Source organism: Procambarus clarkii, chromosome 83 (assembly GCF_040958095.1).
Source record: "Procambarus clarkii isolate CNS0578487 chromosome 83, FALCON_Pclarkii_2.0, whole genome shotgun sequence".
In the NCBI taxonomy this organism is placed as follows: domain Eukaryota; kingdom Metazoa; phylum Arthropoda; class Malacostraca; order Decapoda; family Cambaridae; genus Procambarus; species Procambarus clarkii.
In genome coordinates, this window is record NC_091232.1 from 14698464 (window position 1) to 14719517 (window position 21054).

Sequence of the window (21054 nt, forward strand, 5' to 3'; positions counted from 1 at the left end):
CATTATACAACGTCTACAGCGAACAACGAAACTAAATGACTTCTACAAGAGGCAACATCACACCAATAAACACACAATAACCTATAACATTGCAATTATTCAGACGACAATAATAAAAATTGGTTTAAATATATCATAAGGTTTGAGAAGCCACGCCATAGTTGAAAAATGATCAGCGTCTTGTGTTGATCAATAATGCAACCAAAACTTATAAGAGAAGTGATATTGTGGAAAATATTCTCCGAGGCATTTATCAAAAACCTGTAGAATTTAAGACCCAACAGCAACTCGCGTGTAAGATCAACTTCGTCCGGCAGCGGACTGAAGATGATGAGAGAACTCTTCTCTCTCGGGGGAAGGGAACTATCAGGAGGAAGATGAGATTACATGGATAAGGAATGGAAGGCGAAAGTATCCCAGATAGTTATTCATGAAACAAAAGCTTCAGTTTTCGAGAAGCAACTTGTTAAGTTGTTGTAGTAATTGGTTGATCTACCAGATTATGACTGCTATAGGGTGGAAGTGCACTGTACTCCACACTCGGGTAGTCATCGTCTGAGGCAAAGGTCATTATCTGGAGAATGTACTAAACCAATATGAATATATCTTTTGAAAATATGAGAACGGAGTGAAGGATCGGTGCTAAACACTTGTACCATCGAGGAACGAACTCCGACCCTACAGGAAGCAAGTACGAGAACTAGCTGGTACGAGAGCTAGCTGGCACGGCTCTCACTTCACCCCAGTGTACATATATTTACTGTACTCTTCTTATGCTAAGCAAAAATATTATTTTGATTATCCAGCCTACTATTCACGCCCACCGTCCACACCCACAGTCCATTATACTCCAGTTAACACGAGTCGTTTAATATTGCAATTAACGCACCTTTTCCGTGTTTGTTCCTCCCTCGTTGTCCTGACATCCATACGACTTCGGGGGAAGGACTAATAATGGCCGCTCGTTAATTGATAACTACCGCTCGTTAACCAGGGTCGGGAACCATCAATACTCCCGTCACCACCACATCAATCCCCATCTTGGAATAATTCGATTACTCTGCTTCCATTTTATGCGTCCTAAATGAGATTGTCTCCTAATTTTTTGTTCTGAGGTTATCTTAAGGTTATCTTGAGATGATTTCGGGGCTTTAGTGTCCCCGCGGCCCAGTCCTCCACCCCCAGGAAGCAGCCCGTGACAGCTGACTAACACCCAGGTACCTATTTTACTGCTAGGTAACAGGAGCATAGGGTGAAAGAAACTCTGCCCATTGTTTCTCGCCGGCGCCTGGGATTGAACCCAGGACCACAGGATCACAAGTCCAGCGTGCTGTCCGCTCGGCCGACCGGCTCCCATTCACTCCCAACCGGCTTCCTGAGAAGGAAGGAAGGCGGGTATTATTTGTGAAAAGCGAAGAAATGGTTAGACGCCGTGATAAACTGAAACTCGAAACACAGAGTTACATTACACCTGGGACCTGTACTTGATACATTACCGGAAAATGCTTTAATTTTCTGTTTGCGCTAATGCCTGGGAGGAGTGTCCCTCCTCCAGTGTGGAGGAATAGATAAGGCGAGGTTATCTTGAGATGATTTCGGGGCTTTAGTGTCCCCGCGGCCCGGTCCTCGACCAGGCCTCCACCCCCAGGAAGCAGCTCGTGACAGCTGACTAACACCCAGGTACCTATTTTACTGCTAGGTAACAGGTGCATAGGGTGAAGGAAACTTTGCCCATTGTTTCTCGCCGGCGCCTGGGATCGAACCCAGGATCACAAGTCCAGCGTGCTGTCCGCTCGGCCGACCGGCTCCCCCGGAGGTGGAAGAAGGGGAAGGATAAATGGGGAAGGAAGAGAATAAATGAGGGACTTGAAGTAAATTATAAATGGAAATGAAGTAATTAATAAGTTAGGGATTTGTTGTGGGCGTTTTCATATACTTATGATCGTTTGGAACACGAGGGAATGTTTTGGGAGTTTGGGGCTGGGTAGGATAGCTTTGAAGTGAGGGGTTATCTTGGTTATCTTGATGTTTGTTGTTTCAGATTTAGCTACTCAGAACGAAGTGTCCATGTAGCACGGGCTATGGTGAGCCCGTAATTGCGTTATAATTATGCTTACCAGGAACTCGTTATGCTCCCCAGGTACTAATTATGCTCCCCAGGGGCTTATTATGCTCCCCAGGGACTCATTATGCTCCTCAGGGATTTATTATGTTCCGCCGTGAACACATTATCCTCCCCCGTGATCATATTATGCTCCCCCAGGGACTCATTATGCTCGCCCAGGGACTCGTCATGGGATGATAAAATTTCAGATGAATGCTAATTTGTCGTGGTGTCTTGGAACTGTGGGCAGGGGTCCGCACACTCCTCTACCTTCCTCCGCAAGGGAGGAAGGTTGACCCTGGGGAGGGAGGGAGGGAGGGAGGCCGCGACAATTGGTGGCAATTGTCTTGTCACAAAATATGTAAATTTAAACTAACCGATGGACCCACAAATAGAAAACGTAACATTTCGTTAATTTAGCAACCCGCTATGAGTTATAGTACATCATATTGTGACGTTGGGGGATTTTTACGTCCAAATACGATGTATTATTCTAGTGGACAGGGCTGGGCATGACCTACCAACGTACAGTCACCCCTGAATATATCCTACAGCTTCACCGGGGTATTCAAATGCGCTCTTAATGCTGTACTTCCCCAGGTCTCGGGGTTTCATTGCCTCCAGCGTTGCATTAATCCTGAATTATTACAGATCTTTATTCCACTAGAGCAAGTATGTACCTCCATTAGATTTCACCGCCTCACTTGCAGCCGTCTTTATTGCCTTGATGCTTTCTTTTAATCTGTGAAAAAGGTAATTTATCCCACTAGTGATATCTTGTTATAGGAGTGGAACTACCAGTTCAGTCCATATATTTTTACATCTATATGTCATTCATTTGTGTCCTTTTTACTTCTGGTGCGCGTGTGTCCTGGGAGAGGGAGGGAGGGTGGGCCTGGAGAAGGAGGGAGGGAAGGAAGGAGGGAGGGAGAGTGGTCCTGGAGGGAGGGAGGGAGGGAGGGAGGAAGGAAGAGTGGTTAAAAAAAGTTTAGATCCTCCTGTGTGACAGTGAAGACTTGTTGAGAGAGAGAGAGAGAGAGAGAGAGAGAGAGAGAGAGAGAGAGAGAGAGAGAGAGAGGAGAGAGAGAGAGGAGGGAGAGTGTCTTCACTGTCACACGATGTGTGACAGTGAAGACCTTTAACAGTGAAGACCAGAATGTGTGACAGTGAAGACCTTTACCTGACAGTGAAGACCTTTACCAGTGAAGACCAGAATGTGTGACAGTGAAGACCTTTACCAGTGAAGACCAGAATGTGTGACAGTGAAGACCTTTACCAGTGAAGACCAGAATGTGTGACAGTGAAGACCTTTACCAGTGAAGACCAGAATGTGTGACAGTGAAGACCTTTACCAGTGAAGACCAGAATGTGTGACAGTGTGACCAGTGAATGAGCCTTTAGATGACAGTATTAAAGGGACAGGTAAGATTCAGGGCACTATGATGCTTCTCTATACCCAGGCATACTGTATAATCTTTATTCCCCAGGCATACTGTATAAACTTTATCCCCCAGGCATACTGTATAATCTTTATCCCCCCAGGCATACTGTATAATCTTTATTCCCAGGCATACTGTATAATCTTTATCCCCCAGGCATACTGTATAATCTTTATCCCCCAGGCATACTGTATAATCTTTATCCCCCAGGCATACTGTATAATCTTTATCCCCAGGCATACTGTATAATCTTTATCCCCCAGGCATACTGTATAATCTTTATCCCCCAGGCATACTGTATAATCTTTATCCCCCATGCATACTGTATAACCGTTCACTATCCCCAGGCATACTGTATAACCGTTCACTATCCCCAGGCATACTGTATAACCGTTCACTATCCCCAGGCATGCTGTATAACCGTTCACTATCCCCAGGCATAGTGTATAACCGTTCACTATCCCCAGCCATGCTGTATAACCGTTCACTATCCCCAGCCATGCTGTATAACCGTTCACTATCCCCAGGCATAGTGTATAACCGTTCACTATCCCCAGCCATGCTGTATAACCGTTCACTATCCCCAGCCATGCTGTATAACCGTTCACTATCCCCAGGCATAGTGTATAACCGTTCACTATCCCCAGACATGCTGTATAACCGTTCACTATCCCCAGGCATGCTGTATAACCGTTCACTATCCCCAGGCATACTGTATAACCGTTCACTATCCCCAGGCATAGTGTATAACCGTTCACTATCCCCAGGCATAGTGTATAACCGTTCACTATCCCCAGGCATAGTGTATAACCGTTCACTATCCCCAGGCATAGTGTATAACCGTTCACTATCCCCAGGCATAGTGTATAACCGTTCACTATCCCCAGCCATGCTGTATAACCGTTCACTATCCCCAGCCATGCTGTATAACCGTTCACTATCCCCAGGCATAGTGTATAACCGTTCACTATCCCCAGGCATGCTGTATAACCGTTCACTATCCCCAGGCATGCTGTATAACCGTTCACTATCCCCAGGCATGCTGTATAACCGTTCACTATCCCCAGCCATGCTGTATAACCGTTCACTATCCCCAGGCATAGTGTATAACCGTTCACTATCCCCAGGCATAGTGTATAACCGTTCACTATCCCCAGCCATGCTGTATAACCGTTCACTATCCCCAGGCATAGTGTATAACCGTTCACTATCCCCAGCCATGCTGTATAACCGTTCACTATCCCCAGCCATGCTGTATAACCGTTCACTATCCCCAGGCATAGTGTATAACCGTTCACTATCCCCAGGCATGCTGTATAACCGTTCACTATCCCCAGCCATGCTGTATAACCGTTCACTATCCCCAGCCATGCTGTATAACCGTTCACTATCCCCAGCCATGCTGTATAACCGTTCACTATCCCCAGCCATGCTGTATAACCGTTCACTATCCCCAGCCATGCTGTATAACCGTTCACTATCCCCAGGCATAGTGTATAACCGTTCACTATCCCCAGGCATACTGTATAACCGTTCACTATCCCCAGGCATACTGTATAACCGTTCACTATCCCCAGCCATGCTGTATAACCGTTCACTATCCCCAGCCATGCTGTATAACCGTTCACTATCCCCAGGCATAGTGTATAACCGTTCACTATCCCCAGCCATGCTGTATAACCGTTCACTATCCCCAGCCATGCTGTATAACCGTTCACTATCCCCAGCCATGCTGTATAACCGTTCACTATCCCCAGGCATGCTGTATAACCGTTCACTATCCCCAGGCATGCTGTATAACCGTTCACTATCCCCAGGCATGCTGTATAACCGTTCACTATCCCCAGGCATAGTGTATAACCGTTCACTATCCCCAGGCATACTGTATAACCGTTCACTATCCCCAGCCATGCTGTATAACCGTTCACTATCCCCAGGCATGCTGTATAACCGTTCACTATCCCCAGGCATGATGTATAACCGTTCACTATCCCCAGGCATGCTGTATAACCGTTCACTATCCCCAGGCATGCTGTATAACCGTCCAGTAATCCCAGTTATGCTGTTGGAGGATCATGCTCTAGGAAAAGCATGACGCCGACTAAATCATGCTAACCGGCTCCAATACCTGGCCTCAGGCCTAAATCCCGACGTAAAATAAACATTGTGGCACCGTTCTATCGGAAACGAAATGAAATGCTCAACACAAAATTGTAATAAATAAAAGTAAAATTTTTCAAATTCAGATTTTTACATTTTTATATCATTAAATGGATATTAAATGCTTTGTCAAGTTCTTTTGAAATTATAAAATATTTTAACCAAATTTAATACTGAAGGTTTGACCGCTGTATATATTTTTTTCGAATGTTTTCTCCCTTGCACAGTCATACTGTGCAGCGGAGCCTTTGTGTGGGGCGCGAGCGACTAAATTGCCAAACTTGCGGTGGGAGTCTTGAGCAAAATTGAATCCTGGGAGGAGGGCGGATTGGCAGTTCTCAAGTGGAATTGGTTGCGAATTTCCCGTCAAAATCTCTTGGAATAATTCACAACAGAAATCCGCAAGAAATCCCTCAACTCGGAACGGTGTTTGATCTGTTGATGTTTTGCATCTGTAATTTATATGAACAACACATTTAGAAAGTATTGAGGACCTCTGAGAGTTTTCATAGCTCATTACAAGTCACCAGAGGTTCTGGTGGAGCCATTAGAGGTTCTTGTAGAGCCATTAGAGGTTCAGGAAGAGCCATCAGAGGCTCTGGAGGAGCCATTAGAGGTTCTTGTGGAGCCATTAGAGGTTCTTGTAGAGCCATTAGAGGTTCAGGAAGAGCCATCAAAGGATCTGGAGGAGCCATCAGAGGATCTGGAGGAGCCATCAGAGGATCTGGAGGAGCCATCAGAGGATCTGGAGGAGCCATCAGAGGATCTGGAGGAGCCATCAGAGGATCTAGAGGAGCCATCAGAGGATCTGGAGGAGCCATCAGAGGATCTGGAGGAGCCATCAGAGGATCTGGAGGAGCCATCAGAGGTTCAGGAAGAGCCATCAGAGGATCTGGAAGCCATCATTGACTGTAATAGAGTGCATAGACACCTGAGAACCAACACTTTCTTCCTCAAAACCATTGTTGGAACCTCCTCGTATATTGTGTTTCAGTCGTGGCCAGGTTGTGCGGAACTCCTGAGGGATCTTTTTGTCGCCTCGCCATCCTTCACTGCCAAGATGGGGAATCCTACAAAACATTGATGGGTTTCGCTTATAAATCCCTTATTTATCTCTCGGGTAACATAAATGTGTAGGAAGGAGGAGGGGGCGCGGCGTGTTTGTCGACTGAAAAGTTTTGTTTATTATTAAGTGGCCAAAAATCTCAATGCACTATACTTGTTTATGTATTTCATATTTTAGATATGCACAGCTGTACAATTTTTATATATAAATTATGCTAGATATAAGTCTGTTTGTATAAATCTATAACAAGGAAAGCAGCAAGACATGCACTTCAGTTTGTCCCAAGAAAGAGTATCACAAGAGATGGCAGAGATTTTAACACACGGCAGAGATTTTTAATCTTGCGTAAAAGACAACATTGATTTTGTTCACAAATATTACAATTGCTTTAAAGATTTGACTCCTGGCTAGTAAAAGTTAGAAGTGGACCTCATCCTATAGTACAGTTCAGCTAGGATTTTTTTTTATCACTCCTCGGTTCGTTATAATGTCTCACGTTTTCCAAGTATTGCAAATTGGTCTCTACCTGTCACTAGTAAATGAATGCTAAAATTTTTCTTGTGAATTTTTTGAAATAGCTCGCCTTGGAAAAATATTACTTGTGGATTGCCTGCGGATTATCTCGATAGTTGTACCTAGATAGGTAGCGTGGCCATCCTTCTCTGGTGGTTGGCTGTTCTACGAGACACCATGGCTACCTCCTACATCACCACGTGCCACGAGGCAATATTTTCTATTTGCATTTAATATTTATGCTTACAGAATTGAGCTATTAGTTCTTGGATCCCTCCTTTCTAACATATATACTTTTTCCTCTGCTTCCATCCATTCATCCCATATACCCCCCCCCCCAATTCATCCCATATGAACGCCATCCATCCACCTTCTATCCTCTCGATCCATTCATCTCATTTTCCCACCCACGCTTCCCATCTCATACCTTCCAACACCTGACTGGGAGCGCCACTCGCCAGCACAACTGTGTGCCAGTCTCCACTTTGAAGTAATTTACATGTTAGATTGGCATTTGAGCTCATTGCCGGAGATGAACTATTGGAAGGATTACCTGGCAAACTTTGCTTTAACTTTCGGTAGCAGCATCAGAGAGGAAGAGATCGTGCAGCGGTAACTCCAGAGATATTGTGATTTTTTGACGCTAAAATTTAATCCATGTATATTATATTTCTGAACGATTACATTTTTTCAGTTGAAAGTGCTTTGGAAGTTGCATATATTTTGCACATAATTTGATTATTGCATTCATTATTTTAAGTTGAAATTGCGTCTGAACTTCTAATATAAGAAGTGGAATCAAAACGCCGCTTGCGTTAATTAAGATGTAAAATAATTAATGCATTTCTGAAGGTGAGGAGTTTAGTGTTGGTGCAAGAAGGCACACAAGCAACGCCTCGCATTTTAAAAGTACTTTTTTCTCTGTTTAATTTGCCTCTTTTTCTCGCCTTTAATTAAGAGCTTGATTTTACTTACGGATTTGTACTTAAATCTTGCATTTTCTTAAGTTAGAACTGTATTTTCTTAATTAGAAAATCAAAATCCATGGGATGTAAACGGCATTCGAGCCTTTTTGTCCCCTACAAAATGGAAACGTCTCGGCAGTATTCTCTGAATAGCTAAAATATGACTGGGCCTTGGGAATGTTTGTTATAGAGGAAAACAAAAATATTCTGCTACTGCTTCTCATTTACATTTTGTTTGTTTCATTAGAAGAATAAGAAATATTTTTGATTGTTGCCGCCTAAGGCAACTAGTTTATTGTGCACCCCATGCTCATCCTGTGAACGGTAGCGCAAAAAAAAAAGATTACAGAAGGCACAAAAGGTCTTTATCAGACCTCAACGGTAATTATTATATTAACAATTTCATCTATCTTTCACATCATATATTTACAATGTCAGCAACTTACAGAGAATGTTATATTTCAAGAGCTATATATTTACAGTAAATTATTATACATTAATGGTAGACCTTATCGCTAGTACATAATTGTTTGAGCAATGGAGATATTACAGTCACAAGGGTGCTGCTGTTTATTATTAGTCTTCACAATATAATAATTTTATATAAAATTAAATTAAAATTAAATTAAATTAAATTTATATAAAAATTAAAATAATATAATATAATTCTTAATATAATAATCACAAGTCGAGCCTGGCCTCGGGCCGGGCTTGGGGAGTAGAAGAACTCCCAGAACCCCATCAACCAGGTATCAACCAGGTATCAATACACTATTTGTTTCTGAATCTCATATGTCTTTTATCAACTGGAAGCAAAATATGGATAAAGTGCAAGGATTTCAGGTATTTTATCCTTAGGAATAAGATGGTTTGCTATTTCATAAAACGTGAATTTAGACTTATCTCTAAATAGCTCAATTTTACTGTAATCAAAGATATAATGTTCGAGTGTGTGTCCCTATTTTCCTCCACACACTTTACACTTCAACTAGATCCCCATGCAAGCGGAATTGCCAGAGATACTTGTAGCCGAGTCTTATACGAGCTGTGACAACGTCTGTTAGTCTTCTGACTATTACTTGTCCCATACACGTGTCTTACTTGACACATTTCATTGTGATGAACAATGGACCTGCTAGTTCCAGTTTGCATTGTTTTGCTTTCTTCAAATTCATCCACGAGTTCTCGTCTAATGACACTTTTAAGGGACCTATTTAATAACTCAAGATTCCGTTCAACACTGTCTTACTTGTTTACACATTATTTAGTATGCTTATATATCTATAACTGGCTTCGGAGACAAGCACGATATAACTTGATTTCAAACTATTTATTGCTAGTAGTGAGGAAAGAGAGTCAGAAATAATTAAGCTGTCTACTTCAGTGTTGTCAGTAGTTTTGAGTATTATAAGTATTGAACCAATTCAGCTTGCAGTGTGGAAGCCCAGTTACTAACTCATATTCCTTTGAAGTGTACTGTCATCGGGTTGATCAGCAATAACAGCACTTCCTGCCCTCCCTGTTGCTGTATAAGCTATCCGTTAGTGTATATAGTCTGTGAGATGTGGATTTTAGCTTGTATATTGCGAATGTGTTCTAGGGTGCTTAATTTAGCAGCAAGCTGAGCATGAGGGTTGTTTGTGGTTAGTTTCTTGGTGGGGTATGCAGGCGTCAGCATGTCAAGATGTACTATCCGCCAGGTTGGAAGGAAGTGCTATACTCTTTCAACTGTATATACATCGTGTAGTCCCATCATTTTAATATGACGGCTGTTCCTTGAATCCACTTAGATTCTATGGTTCCATTACGTATATGTTCTAACAATTCAACTGACACAATGTTGCTTTTGTTATCACGCAGAAGGCTTAGTCCCATCATATGATTGTTTTCAAATATTCTATCTTAAATGCTAGGTATATTGATAAATTTACGCATACTGAGAACTTTGGTAGGTATAGAACAGCCAAGTATAATTCTGAGTGCTTCATTTTGCATTTTTTCCAGTCTATCAATACTTTTGCCATTTTCAGGACCAAAGCTGGTGCATGATAGTCCATCAGAGAATTTATATATGCTAAGTACATCTTTTTTGCTATTCTAATATTAACACCATATATTGGGCTGTACCGCATTACAGTTCTGAGAGCCTTGAGGCTGTCTCTATGTTGTTGATGTAACTTATTGACTACAGTTAGGGTACATGGGATAGACACACCAAGGTATTTGAAAGAAAACACATTAGTCTCTTGATATGTTATCTATCTTTAGTTTTCGATTACCAGTTTGTCTGTTAAATACCTTAGTTTTAGCAGCGTTGATTACAAGACCAAGGCTCTCACAAGTTAAATGTATACAATTTAAGATTGTTTGCATTTCACGGTGGGTTTTAGTATGTACAAAGATGTCATCTGCATAGCTGATAGTTTGCCGGACTAGTTGGGATTGATTTTAATAAGGCATTAATTAGAACATCAAACAAGGTAGGACTTAGTACTCCTTGTGGGGTGCATAATAATTATGTACTAATATATATATATATATATATATATATATATATATATATATATATATATATATATATATATATATATATATATATATATAATTGAACACCCGCTATGGTGTTCTTTCAGAATTCGTTTTTCATCAGTCAATTGCATTACCAGGGAGAAACTCGCTGGTCATGACTAACTCCCTAGTTTCGATCTCTTTTTAAGGATCAGCGTCCAGGGAACAACTGATTCACTAAGCGTGGCAAACTGGTCTTTGCGGTTAGCTTCCGAGGTTGAAAGCCAATAATTTGGCTCCTAAATAATAGTGATTTGCACGCTCTCGCGCCTCCACAAACTCAGCTGATTACTAGGGCCTCTCACCTCCGTAATTTTTCGGTTACATAAGAAACACCCGAAAAGGCTCTCTCCAATCTCGTATAAGAAACACTTGAATCGGTCATCACACAAATTACCAGATGAGGTCTCGGTGCTCGTGCTACAGTTGCCCTTGACAGCCTCCAACTGTGTCATGTGGGACAGTGCCGTGTGGGACAGTGCCGTGTGGGACAGTGTCGTGTGGGTCAGTGTCGTGTGGGTCAGTGCCGTGTGGGTCAGTGTTGTGTGGGTCAGTGTTGTGTGGGTCAGTGCCGTGTGGGTCAGTGCCGTGTGGGACAGTGCCGTGTGGGGCAGTGCCGTGTGGGTCAGTGCCGTGTGGGACAGTGCCGTGTGGGTCAGTGTCGTGTGGGACAGTGTCGTGTGGGACAGTGCCGTGTGGGACAGTGCCGTGTGGGACAGTGCCGTGTGGGTCAGTGCCGTGTGGGTCAGTGCCGTGTGGGTCAGTGCCGTGTGAGACAGTGCCGTGTGGGTCAGTGTCGTGTGGGTCAGTGTCGTGTGGGTCAGTGTCGTGTGGGACAGTGTCGTATAGGACAGTGTCGTGTGGGACAGTGCCGTGTGGGACAGTGCCGTGTGGGACAGTGCCGTGTGGAACAATGCCTTGTGGGACAGTGCCGTGTGGGACAGTGCCGTGTGGAACAATGCCTTGTGGGACAGTGCCGTGTGGGACAGTGCCGTGTGGAACAATGCCTTGTGGGACAGTGCCGTGTGGAACAATGCCTTGTGGGACAGTGCCGTGTGGAACAATGCCTTGTGGGACAGTGCCGTGTGGGACAGTGCCGTGTGGAACAATGCCTTGTGGGACAGTGCCGTGTGGAACAATGCCTTGTGGGTCAGTGTCGTGTGGGTCAGTGTCGTGTGGGACAGTGTCGTGTAGGACAGTGCCGTGTGGGTCAGTGCCGTGTGAGACAGTGCCGTGTGGGACAGTGCCGTGTGGGTCAGTGCCGTGTGGGACAGTGCCGTGTGGGTCAGTGCCGTGTGGGTCAGTGCCGTGTGGGACAGTGTCGTGTGGGTCAGTGTCGTGTGGGTCAGTGTCGTGTGGGTCAGTGTCGTGTGGGTCAGTGTCGTGTGGGACAGTGTCGTGTAGGACAGTGTCGTGTGGGACAGTGCCGTGTGGGTCAGTGCCGTGTGGGACAGTGCCGTGTGGAACAATGCCTTGTGGGACAGTGCCGTGTGGGACAGTGCCGTGTGGAACAATGCCTTGTGGGACAGTGCCGTGTGGGACAGTGCCGTGTGGAACAATGCCTTGTGGGACAGTGCCGTGTGGAACAATGCCTTGTGGGACAGTGCCGTGTGGAACAATGCCTTGTGGGACAGTGCCGTGTGGGACAGTGCCGTGTGGAACAATGCCTTGTGGGACAGTGCCGTGTGGAACAATGCCTTGTGGGTCAGTGTCGTGTGGGTCAGTGTCGTGTGGGTCAGTGCCGTGTGGGACAGTGCCGTGTGGGTCAGTGCCGTGTGGGTCAGTGCCTTGTGGGACAGTGTCGTGTGGGTCAGTGTCGTGTGGGTCAGTGTCGTGTGGGTCAGTGTCGTGTGGGTCAGTGTCGTGTGGGACAGTGTCGTGTAGGACAGTGTCGTGTGGGACAGTGCCGTGTGGGTCAGTGCCGTGTGAGACAGTGCCGTGTGGGACAGTGCCGTGTGGGTCAGTGCCGTGTGGGTCAGTGCCGTGTGGGTCAGTGCCGTGTGGGTCAGTGCCGTGTGGGTCAGTGCCGTGTGGGTCAGTGCCGTGTGGGTCAGTGCCGTGTGGGACAGTGCCGTGTGGGACAGTGCCGTGTGGGTCAGTGCCGTGTGGGTCAGTGCCGTGTGGGACAGTGCCGTGTGGGACAGTGCCGTGTGGGACAGTGCCGTGTGGAACAGTGCCTTGTGGGACAGTGCCTTGTGGGACAGTGCCGTGTGGGACAGTGCCGTGTGGGACAGTGCCGTGTGGGACAGTGCCGTGTGGGACAGTGCCGTGTGGGACAGTGCCGTGTGGGACAGTGCCGTGTGGGACAGTGCCGTGTGGGACAGTGCCGTGTGGGACAGTGCCGTGTGGGACAGTGCCGTGTGGGACAGTGCCGTGTGGGACAGTGTCGTGTGGGACAGTGTCGTGTGGGTCAGTGTCGTGTGGGACAGTGTCGTGTGGGACAGTGCCGTGTGGGACAGTGCCGTGTGGGACAGTGCCGTGTGTGACAGTGCCGTGTGGGACAGTGTCGTGTGGGACAGTGTCGTGTGGGACAGTGTCTTGTGGGTCAGTGTCGTGTGGGACAGTGCCGTGTGGGACAGTGTCGTGTGGGTCAGTGCCGTGTGGGACAGTGTCGTGTGGGACAGTGCCGTGTGGGACAGTGTCGTGTGGGTCAGTGTCGTGTGGGTCAGTGCCGTGTGGGTCAGTGCCGTGTGGGTCAGTGCCGTGTGGGTCAGTGCCGTGTGGGTCAGTGCCGTGTGGGGCAGTGCCGTGTGGGTCAGTGCCGTGTGGGTCAGTGCCGTGTGGGTCAGTGTCGTGTGGGTCAGTGCCGTGTGGGTCAGTGCCGTGTGGGTCAGTGTCGTGTGGGTCAGTGCCGTGTGGGTCAGTGCCGTGTGGGACAGTGCCGTGTGGGACAGTGCCGTGTGGGACAGTGTCGTGTGGGACAGTGCCGTGTGGGTCAGTGCCGTGTGGGGCAGATGGCGAATTTGTACACAACGCTTACACCTCGTTTTCAGAAGTTTTATAATGGCAATCAGTATTAAATTGTTGGGTTATATGCCGGCAACCATATCTTTGCTTGTTACATCTCAACAGTACAGTAGTTCCAACCCGTTCTCGCAAATTCGTAAAGTCAATATTGACTTATTAACTACGTGCATAGGTGATATACTAAACATAATAGATACCCTTAAAAAGATTCATAGAAAACACCGACCTTACCTAACCTTGTTAGTATCTTAAGATAAGCATCTTATTGCTTCGTAATTACAATTATTACTTAACCTATACCTATTATAGGTTAGGTAATAATTGTAATTACGAAGCAATAAGATGCTTATCTTAACATACTAAGTAGGTTAGGTAAGGTCGGTGTTTTCTATGAATCTTTTTAAGGGTATCTATTATGTTAAGTATGTCACCTATGCACATATTTAATAAGTCAATATTGACTTATTAAATTTGCGAGAACGGGTTGAGTAGTTCCACTCTTACATGTGTTAGGAGTAGCCAAGCTTTACGGAACATCGACGGCATCTCTGCAACACAGTCCGTACTGCCCATCGCTGTGTTCAGCTTTATTTAACAAACAATAAATCTAGGCAAGCGAGGCCATTCATTCCCAGCAGACAAACAAGTCCCCGCCTATCGCGAAGGCGCGTCAACGGCCGACACCCCGGACCACCAGAACCAAATGACTCTTAGTGGGAATTGGCCATAAATTCAAGGATTTCGGCATGACGCCGAGGTGTAAGTCAGTGTCGGGGAGAACGGGGAAGGGTATTGTTACCGGCGACAATGTGAGAGGTGGTTGTATGTACTGACCTACATGTACTCATATGTACTGACCTACATGTACTCATGTGTGCTTGTTCCGCCACCTGAACGTTCTTATATTCATACAGTGACTCAGTTACTACGTTTTATCACGTTTATATTAAATTTTTGTATCGTTTTGCGGCGGGCTGTGTAATTACATATTTTTTTCTACGTACTTTTAGCGTTAGAACTGCCTGCATTAACGACTAATTCACTGTTGGTTTAAAAAATCATATATACTATATTGTTAACTTGGTTAAATACATAATACTAAAGGGGATGAGTACCAGATATTATCCGAGTCTGTCTAAATGTCTGTCTCAACCCCCCCCCACTCTCTCCTCTCTCTCTCTAGCTATCTTGAGGTTATCTTGAGATGATTTCGGGGCTTTTTAGTGTCCCCGCGGCCCGGTCCTCGACCAGGCCTCCACCCCCAGGAAGCAGCCCGTGACAGCTGACTAACACCCAGGTACCTATTTTACTGCTAGGTAACAGGGGCATAGGGTGAAAGAAACTATGCCCATTGTTTCTCGCCGGCGCCTGGGATCGAACCCAGGACCACAGGATCACAAGTACAGCGTGCTATCCGCTCGGCCGACCGGCTCCCTATTATTATAGGGAGTAAAGAAATAGCTAGCTATTTTTTTATATTTTTATATCATATTTCCATATCTATCTATCACTTGATCTCCCTCGTGCCCATCCCCTTGGTCCCTCCCTTCGTCCCTCTAATCGTCCTCTCCTCTCCCCCACCTCCCACCCCCTGCACTCGCCCTCAAGAAGCACTGAGGGCGAGTAAAATAATTGATTGAAACAAGTGAATGCGACTCGGATTGCTTATCTTATCTTTTTTTCATTAATACATGAGGTACATCTGCATTAGTACAGCTACCCTAGACTATATGAAGTGGAGTACAGTGTGTCAAAAAAGCTAACTAGGTGATGCTAAAAAATCCCCATCACCAGGATGGTTAGTCATACAGAGGCATGTGATAAGCGGTCTGCACTGGCAGACTCCGGATGCATTTTGAGGATATCATCAACACAAGAGTGAATAAGGTAGCAGTGGTAATAAAAGTCCCCATTTCATAGGATGGTTAGTCATACAGGACCATATGTTTAGTTGCCTGCACTGGTAAATTTTGGGTACACTGTGAGGATATCTTCAATAATACGAAAAATTAACTCCAAAGTTAATTTTCACATTTTTATTCGTGGTCTGACGCCTAGAAGCGTTTCGCAAGAAACTTCTCACATTTTTCAAGACAAATTTTATGTACTCAATTTCATGCTTATATTTGTTTTTGGGTGAGGTGATATGACATAAATGTTTTTGGGTGAGGTGATATGACATAAATGTTTTTGGGTGAGGTGACAGAACACTATCCAATGGGTAATCATTCGGTAAAGATTATTTTACATAGTCAAATGTAAAATTATGACTATGTAAAATTATCTTTCCGGTATAGGAAAGATGAAGTCCTTCATGAAACGAACAGAGAGAAACATCTAGAAGTTGATATCACGCCAACCCTGTCTCTTGAAGCCCACGTAAAAAGAATAACATCTGCAATGTATGCGAGGCTGGCTAACATCACAACTGCCTTCAAGAACCTGTGTAAGGAATTATTCAGAACCTTGTATGCCACTTATGTAAGACCAATCCTGGAGTATGCGGCCCCAGCATGGAGCCCGTACCCTATCAAGCACAGGACTAAACTGGAAAAAGTTCAGAGATATGCCACTTGGCTAGTCCCAGAACTAAGAGGCATGAGTTACGAGGAAAGGCTGCATGAAATGCATCTCACGTCGCTGGTAGACAGGAGAGCTCGGGGAGACATGATCACTACCTACAAAATTCTAATTGGAATCGACAGGGTAAAATAAAGATAAATTGCTTAACACGCGCACAAGGGAACACAGGTGGAAACTGAGTACCCAAATGAGCCACAGAGACGTTAGAAAGAACTTTCAGTGTCAGAGTAGTTGACAGATGGAATGCATTAGGCAGTGATGATGTGGTGGAGGCTGACTCCACACACAGTTTCAAATATAGATATGATACAAATAGTAAATACACGGGGGCCTCGCGGCTGAGTGGAAAGTGCTCAGGGATCGTAGTCCTAAGGGCCCGGGTTCGTTCCCTGGCGGAAAAGGAAACAAGTGGAACCCCTGGTGCCCCTTCTTCACCTAGCAGTAAATAGGTACCTGTGAGTTAGCTGCTTCCTGGGGATGTGTGTGTGTGTGTGTGTGTGTGTGTGTGTGTGTGTGTGTGTGTGTGTGTGTGTGTGTGTGTGTGTGTGTGTGTGTGTGTGTACTCACCTAGTTGTACTCACCTAGTTGTGTCTGCAGGATCGAGCATTGACTCTTGGATCCCGCCTTTCGAGCATCGGTTGTTTACAGCAATGACTCCTGTCCCATTTCCCTATCATACCTGGTTTTAAAATTATGAATAGTATTTGCTTCCACAACCTGTTCCTGAAGTGCATTCCATTTTCCCACTACTCTCACGCTAAAAGAAAACTTCCTAACATCTCTGTGACTCATCTGAGTTTCAAGCTTCCATCCATGTCCCCTCGTTCTGTTACTATTCCGTGTGAACATTTCGTCTATGTCCACTCTGTCAATCCCTCTGAGTATCTTATACGTTCCTATCATGTCCCCCCCTCTCCCTTCTTCTTTCTAGTGTCGTAAGGCACAGTTCCCTCAGGCGCTCCTCATACCCCATCCCTCGTAGCTCTGGGACGAGTCTCGTTGCAAACCTCTGAACCTTTTCCAGTTTCATTATATGCTTCTTCAGATGGGGACTCCATGATGAGGCGGCATACTCTAAGACTGGCCTCACGTAGGCAGTGTAAAACACCCTAAATGCCTCCTTACTTAGGTTTCTGAATGATGTTCTAACTTTTGCCAGTGTAGAGTACGCTGCTGTCGTTATCCTATTTATATGTGCCTCAGGAGATAGATTAGGTGTTACGTCCACCCCCAGGTCTCTTTCACGCGTCGTCACAGGTAGGCTGTTCCCCTTCATTGTGTACTGTCCCTTTGGTCTCCTATCTCCTAGTCCCATTTCCATAACTTTACATTTGCTCGTGTTGAATTCCAGTAGCCATTTCTCTGACCATCTCTGCAACCTGTTCAGGTCCTCTTGGAGGATCCTGCAATCCTCATTTGTCACAACTCTTCTCATCAACTTTGCGTCATCCGCAAACATCGACATGTAGAACTCTACGCCTGTAAACATGTCGTTAACATATACAAGAATTAGAATTGGTCCCAGCACCGATCCTTGTGGTACTCCACTTGTTACTGTTCGCCAGTCCGACTTCTCGCCCCTTACCGTAACTCTTTGGCTCCTTCCTGTTAGGTAGTTCCTTATCTATGCTAAGACCTTTCCCCCCACCCCCGCCTGCCTCTCGAGCTAGTGTGTGTTTGTGTGTGTGTGTGTGTGTGTGTGTGTGTGTGTGTGTGTGTGTGTGTGTGTGTGTGTGTGTGTGTGTGTTAGAGATAAATATATGTATTAGACATAAGAGAGGAATAATTTAAAAAAAAATAAGTGCTATGGTGGAGGCAGACTCCATACACAGTTTCAAATGTAGATATGATAGAGCCCAGTAGGCTCAGGAACCTGTACAGCAATTGATTGAACATTGCGAGACTGGACCAAAGAGCCGAAGCTCAACCCCCGCAAGTACAACTAAGTGAGAACACACACACACACACACACACACACACACACACACACACACACACACACACACACACACACACACACACACACACACACACACACATGGAGGCGATGACTTAACTCTATATTTTCCCAAACAAATAAGCAGGACGCACTCCATTAGAATTGTCTCCCAAGGGGAAAGTTTCCCAAAGAAACTCTTCCAAACTCCATTATTATCAGAAGGGGGGAATAATGTAAGGGGCCACGCCGTTAGCCCCTCTTGGTTTGTGCCCTTTAATTTTCTGTTATCCCTATCCCATTCCTTTCGATCCTTTCCACCTCCTCTTTCACCTCTGTTCCTCCTTTTCTTCCTCCCTCACTCCTCCTTTCCCACCTACTCTTCCTCTCAAACCTTCTTCCCAGAGGCCGTTATTGTCTGGAATAAAAAGAAGTATGAAGACAAACATCCTTCTAACCACTTATTGTGGTATGTGATGAGTTGATGAATGATTGATTGATTGATGAAGATTAAGCCACCCAAGAGGTGGCACGGGCATGAATAGCCCGTAAGTGGTGGCCCTTTCGAGCCATTACCAGTATCAAAAGATGATACTGGAGATCTGTGGAGGCGCAACTGCACCCTGCGTGACGGGAGATGTCTCCCGGACCAAGTGGTGACCAGATCAGTTGATGAATGGCAGTAGCCTAATGTTGCTAGCTAGTCTAGTGCTCTGACGAACCTCCGCAGGTGATCTACGTAACAGATCAGTTTAAAGCAACGTTTTGTTTAACTTACAAGATCACAAAATTTATGTACCATTAAGCAGTATTTTACAATACGAGTTTTAGCAGATAATATTTGTGTAATATAAATTAAAACTCATGAAACAAACGGATAGCATTTAAGACCGCTCAATATTACTTAAAAAATAGAAAACAGAAAATCCATTATTTTTGTAAACTAACTGATGGCTTAATTTTATACATTGATCAGAATTAAACGCGAATCGTCTCTGGGTATGTTCTTCGGAAATTGAATATCTTAACACGTCTCACTGAGAATTAAAATGTAATGAAACAGCAGTTACCAGAGGTACTGGGTGAAAGAAAGCTAATTGGTTACAAGTGTGTTAGTGTAAAGTGAAAGCAGTATTTCAGTTTCATATAGACACAGAAATCGACATACAAACACAGAGGTAGAGATGAACGCTATATATGCAAACGCTAGTAAGAGTGAAGATACCTTGCTCTAGGGGAGAGACCCCTTCGTCTCTCCCCTTCAAAAGATAATCACGTTGTTATCAAATTTCCTGAGCACAAAACCTTCTGAATAATTAACGTATGTCAGTGAACATTAAATTTAAGTGGAGAATTAGAGTAGCGTTGATTCGAAACATTGCGTTATTTTTGGTAACATAATACATTATATACACGTTAAACCTTATATTAAATAGAAATTTCCTTAACCGGAATAGATTATTACAATTAGTCTGGTCAATATACCACCTAACCCTCCCAAAACTGCAGATATCCTGTATCATTTATCGTGCTCTTCGATGTGGAATAACAACGTATCATAAATTTAAAAATTTGTGCTACGGGAAAATTTGACGGGAAAGTCTTCAGATGGACGTCAAAAAACAAGATAACCTTCAGTAGGAAAATTGGTAAAAAAATAACTAATAACTTTCAAATTGCATGATTTAATGAACAGTTTAATAAATGATCTGCTATAAAGTATTACACATAATTCGATTAACTTATGGCTTCTCAGAGTATTCTTCACTATCCTCTTGTCTCACTGGCTCATTTGTCAAAATGTGACATCTTGGCAACGGCCACATGCACTGATGCATTCCATCATCATACTTTCTGCATGTACACTATCGCATTACACCTCCCGGAGCAGTTGCAGTAAATAATTTGAATAAGTCCATTTGGAGCAGGGCATTTGTCTGTCGTCAATGGAACGAGTGTTCACCCCTTCTCCACCTCCATGCCCACTCACACGGCTCCATTTCATCACTACAACCCACCTACTCTGTAACCTGGTTGTAAGTCCGCTGGAAGTGAATTTTACAGGTCGAGGTGACCTGTAAAGGTGAAAGGTCGAGGTGACCTGATTTTACAGGCTGTCTGTCAGCGATGACGGAAATGTTAGCTCTTGCAACTGTCTTGTAAAGCATTTTGTATTTCATAGATGCCAGGGAATCTTTCTGAGTTTCATTGAATAACGCCGCCATTATCCTAGAGCCATTGGTTATTATCTAAGTCTCTTACCATTGACTCTCTCTCTCTCTCTCTCTCTCTCTCTCTCTCTCTCTCTCTCTCTCTCTCTCTCTCTCTCTCTCTCTCTCTCTCTCTCTCTCTCTCTCTCTCTCTCTCTCTCTCTCTCTCACCTTATAAGTTGACTTTCTCTTCCACTATTTTTCCATTATACTTCTTGATAACGGTCCAGGACGGACCGAAACGTCGTCAGTTCTTTATTTTCAAGTTTTCAAGTTCTTTATTTTCAGTTATTTTCAAGTTGGGTGTTTAATTGATTTCCAAAACATTCTGCTTTGTTTTCGTGAGCTACATAGCCTTCCCGGCTTGGTGCCTTCTTTTGATAATTACTTACTTTGCTTTCGTGAACAGAACGCCTTCGAACAGTCTCTGATTACCTTTTGTTTCTTGTTGAGTTTTGGAACCCTGACTTCTTTCGTATCTCAAATACTGTGGACGTTGAGTCGCATCCAGTAAAGGCATGGGAAGAACAGCAGATCATTTCA

General features: G+C 44.6%; 2 protein-coding genes across 2 annotated transcripts; both read right to left on the reverse strand.

Moving 5' to 3' along the window:
* Positions 1-3849: 3849 nt before the first annotated feature.
* LOC138358405 (glutamine-rich protein 2-like) lies at positions 3850-5574 on the reverse strand. The gene has a single exon (XM_069316247.1). It carries the CDS (start codon positions 5572-5574, stop codon positions 3850-3852), a length of 1725 nt encoding a protein of 574 aa, XP_069172348.1.
* Positions 5575-11054: 5480 nt separating this feature from the next.
* Positions 11055-20526, reverse strand: LOC138358406 (serine-rich adhesin for platelets-like). Its single transcript, XM_069316248.1, has 2 exons — positions 20324-20526; positions 11055-13797 (listed from the first exon to the last, which is right to left on the reverse strand). Exons 1-2 carry the CDS (start codon positions 20524-20526, stop codon positions 11055-11057), a joined length of 2946 nt encoding a protein of 981 aa, XP_069172349.1.
* Positions 20527-21054: the final 528 nt, after the last annotated feature.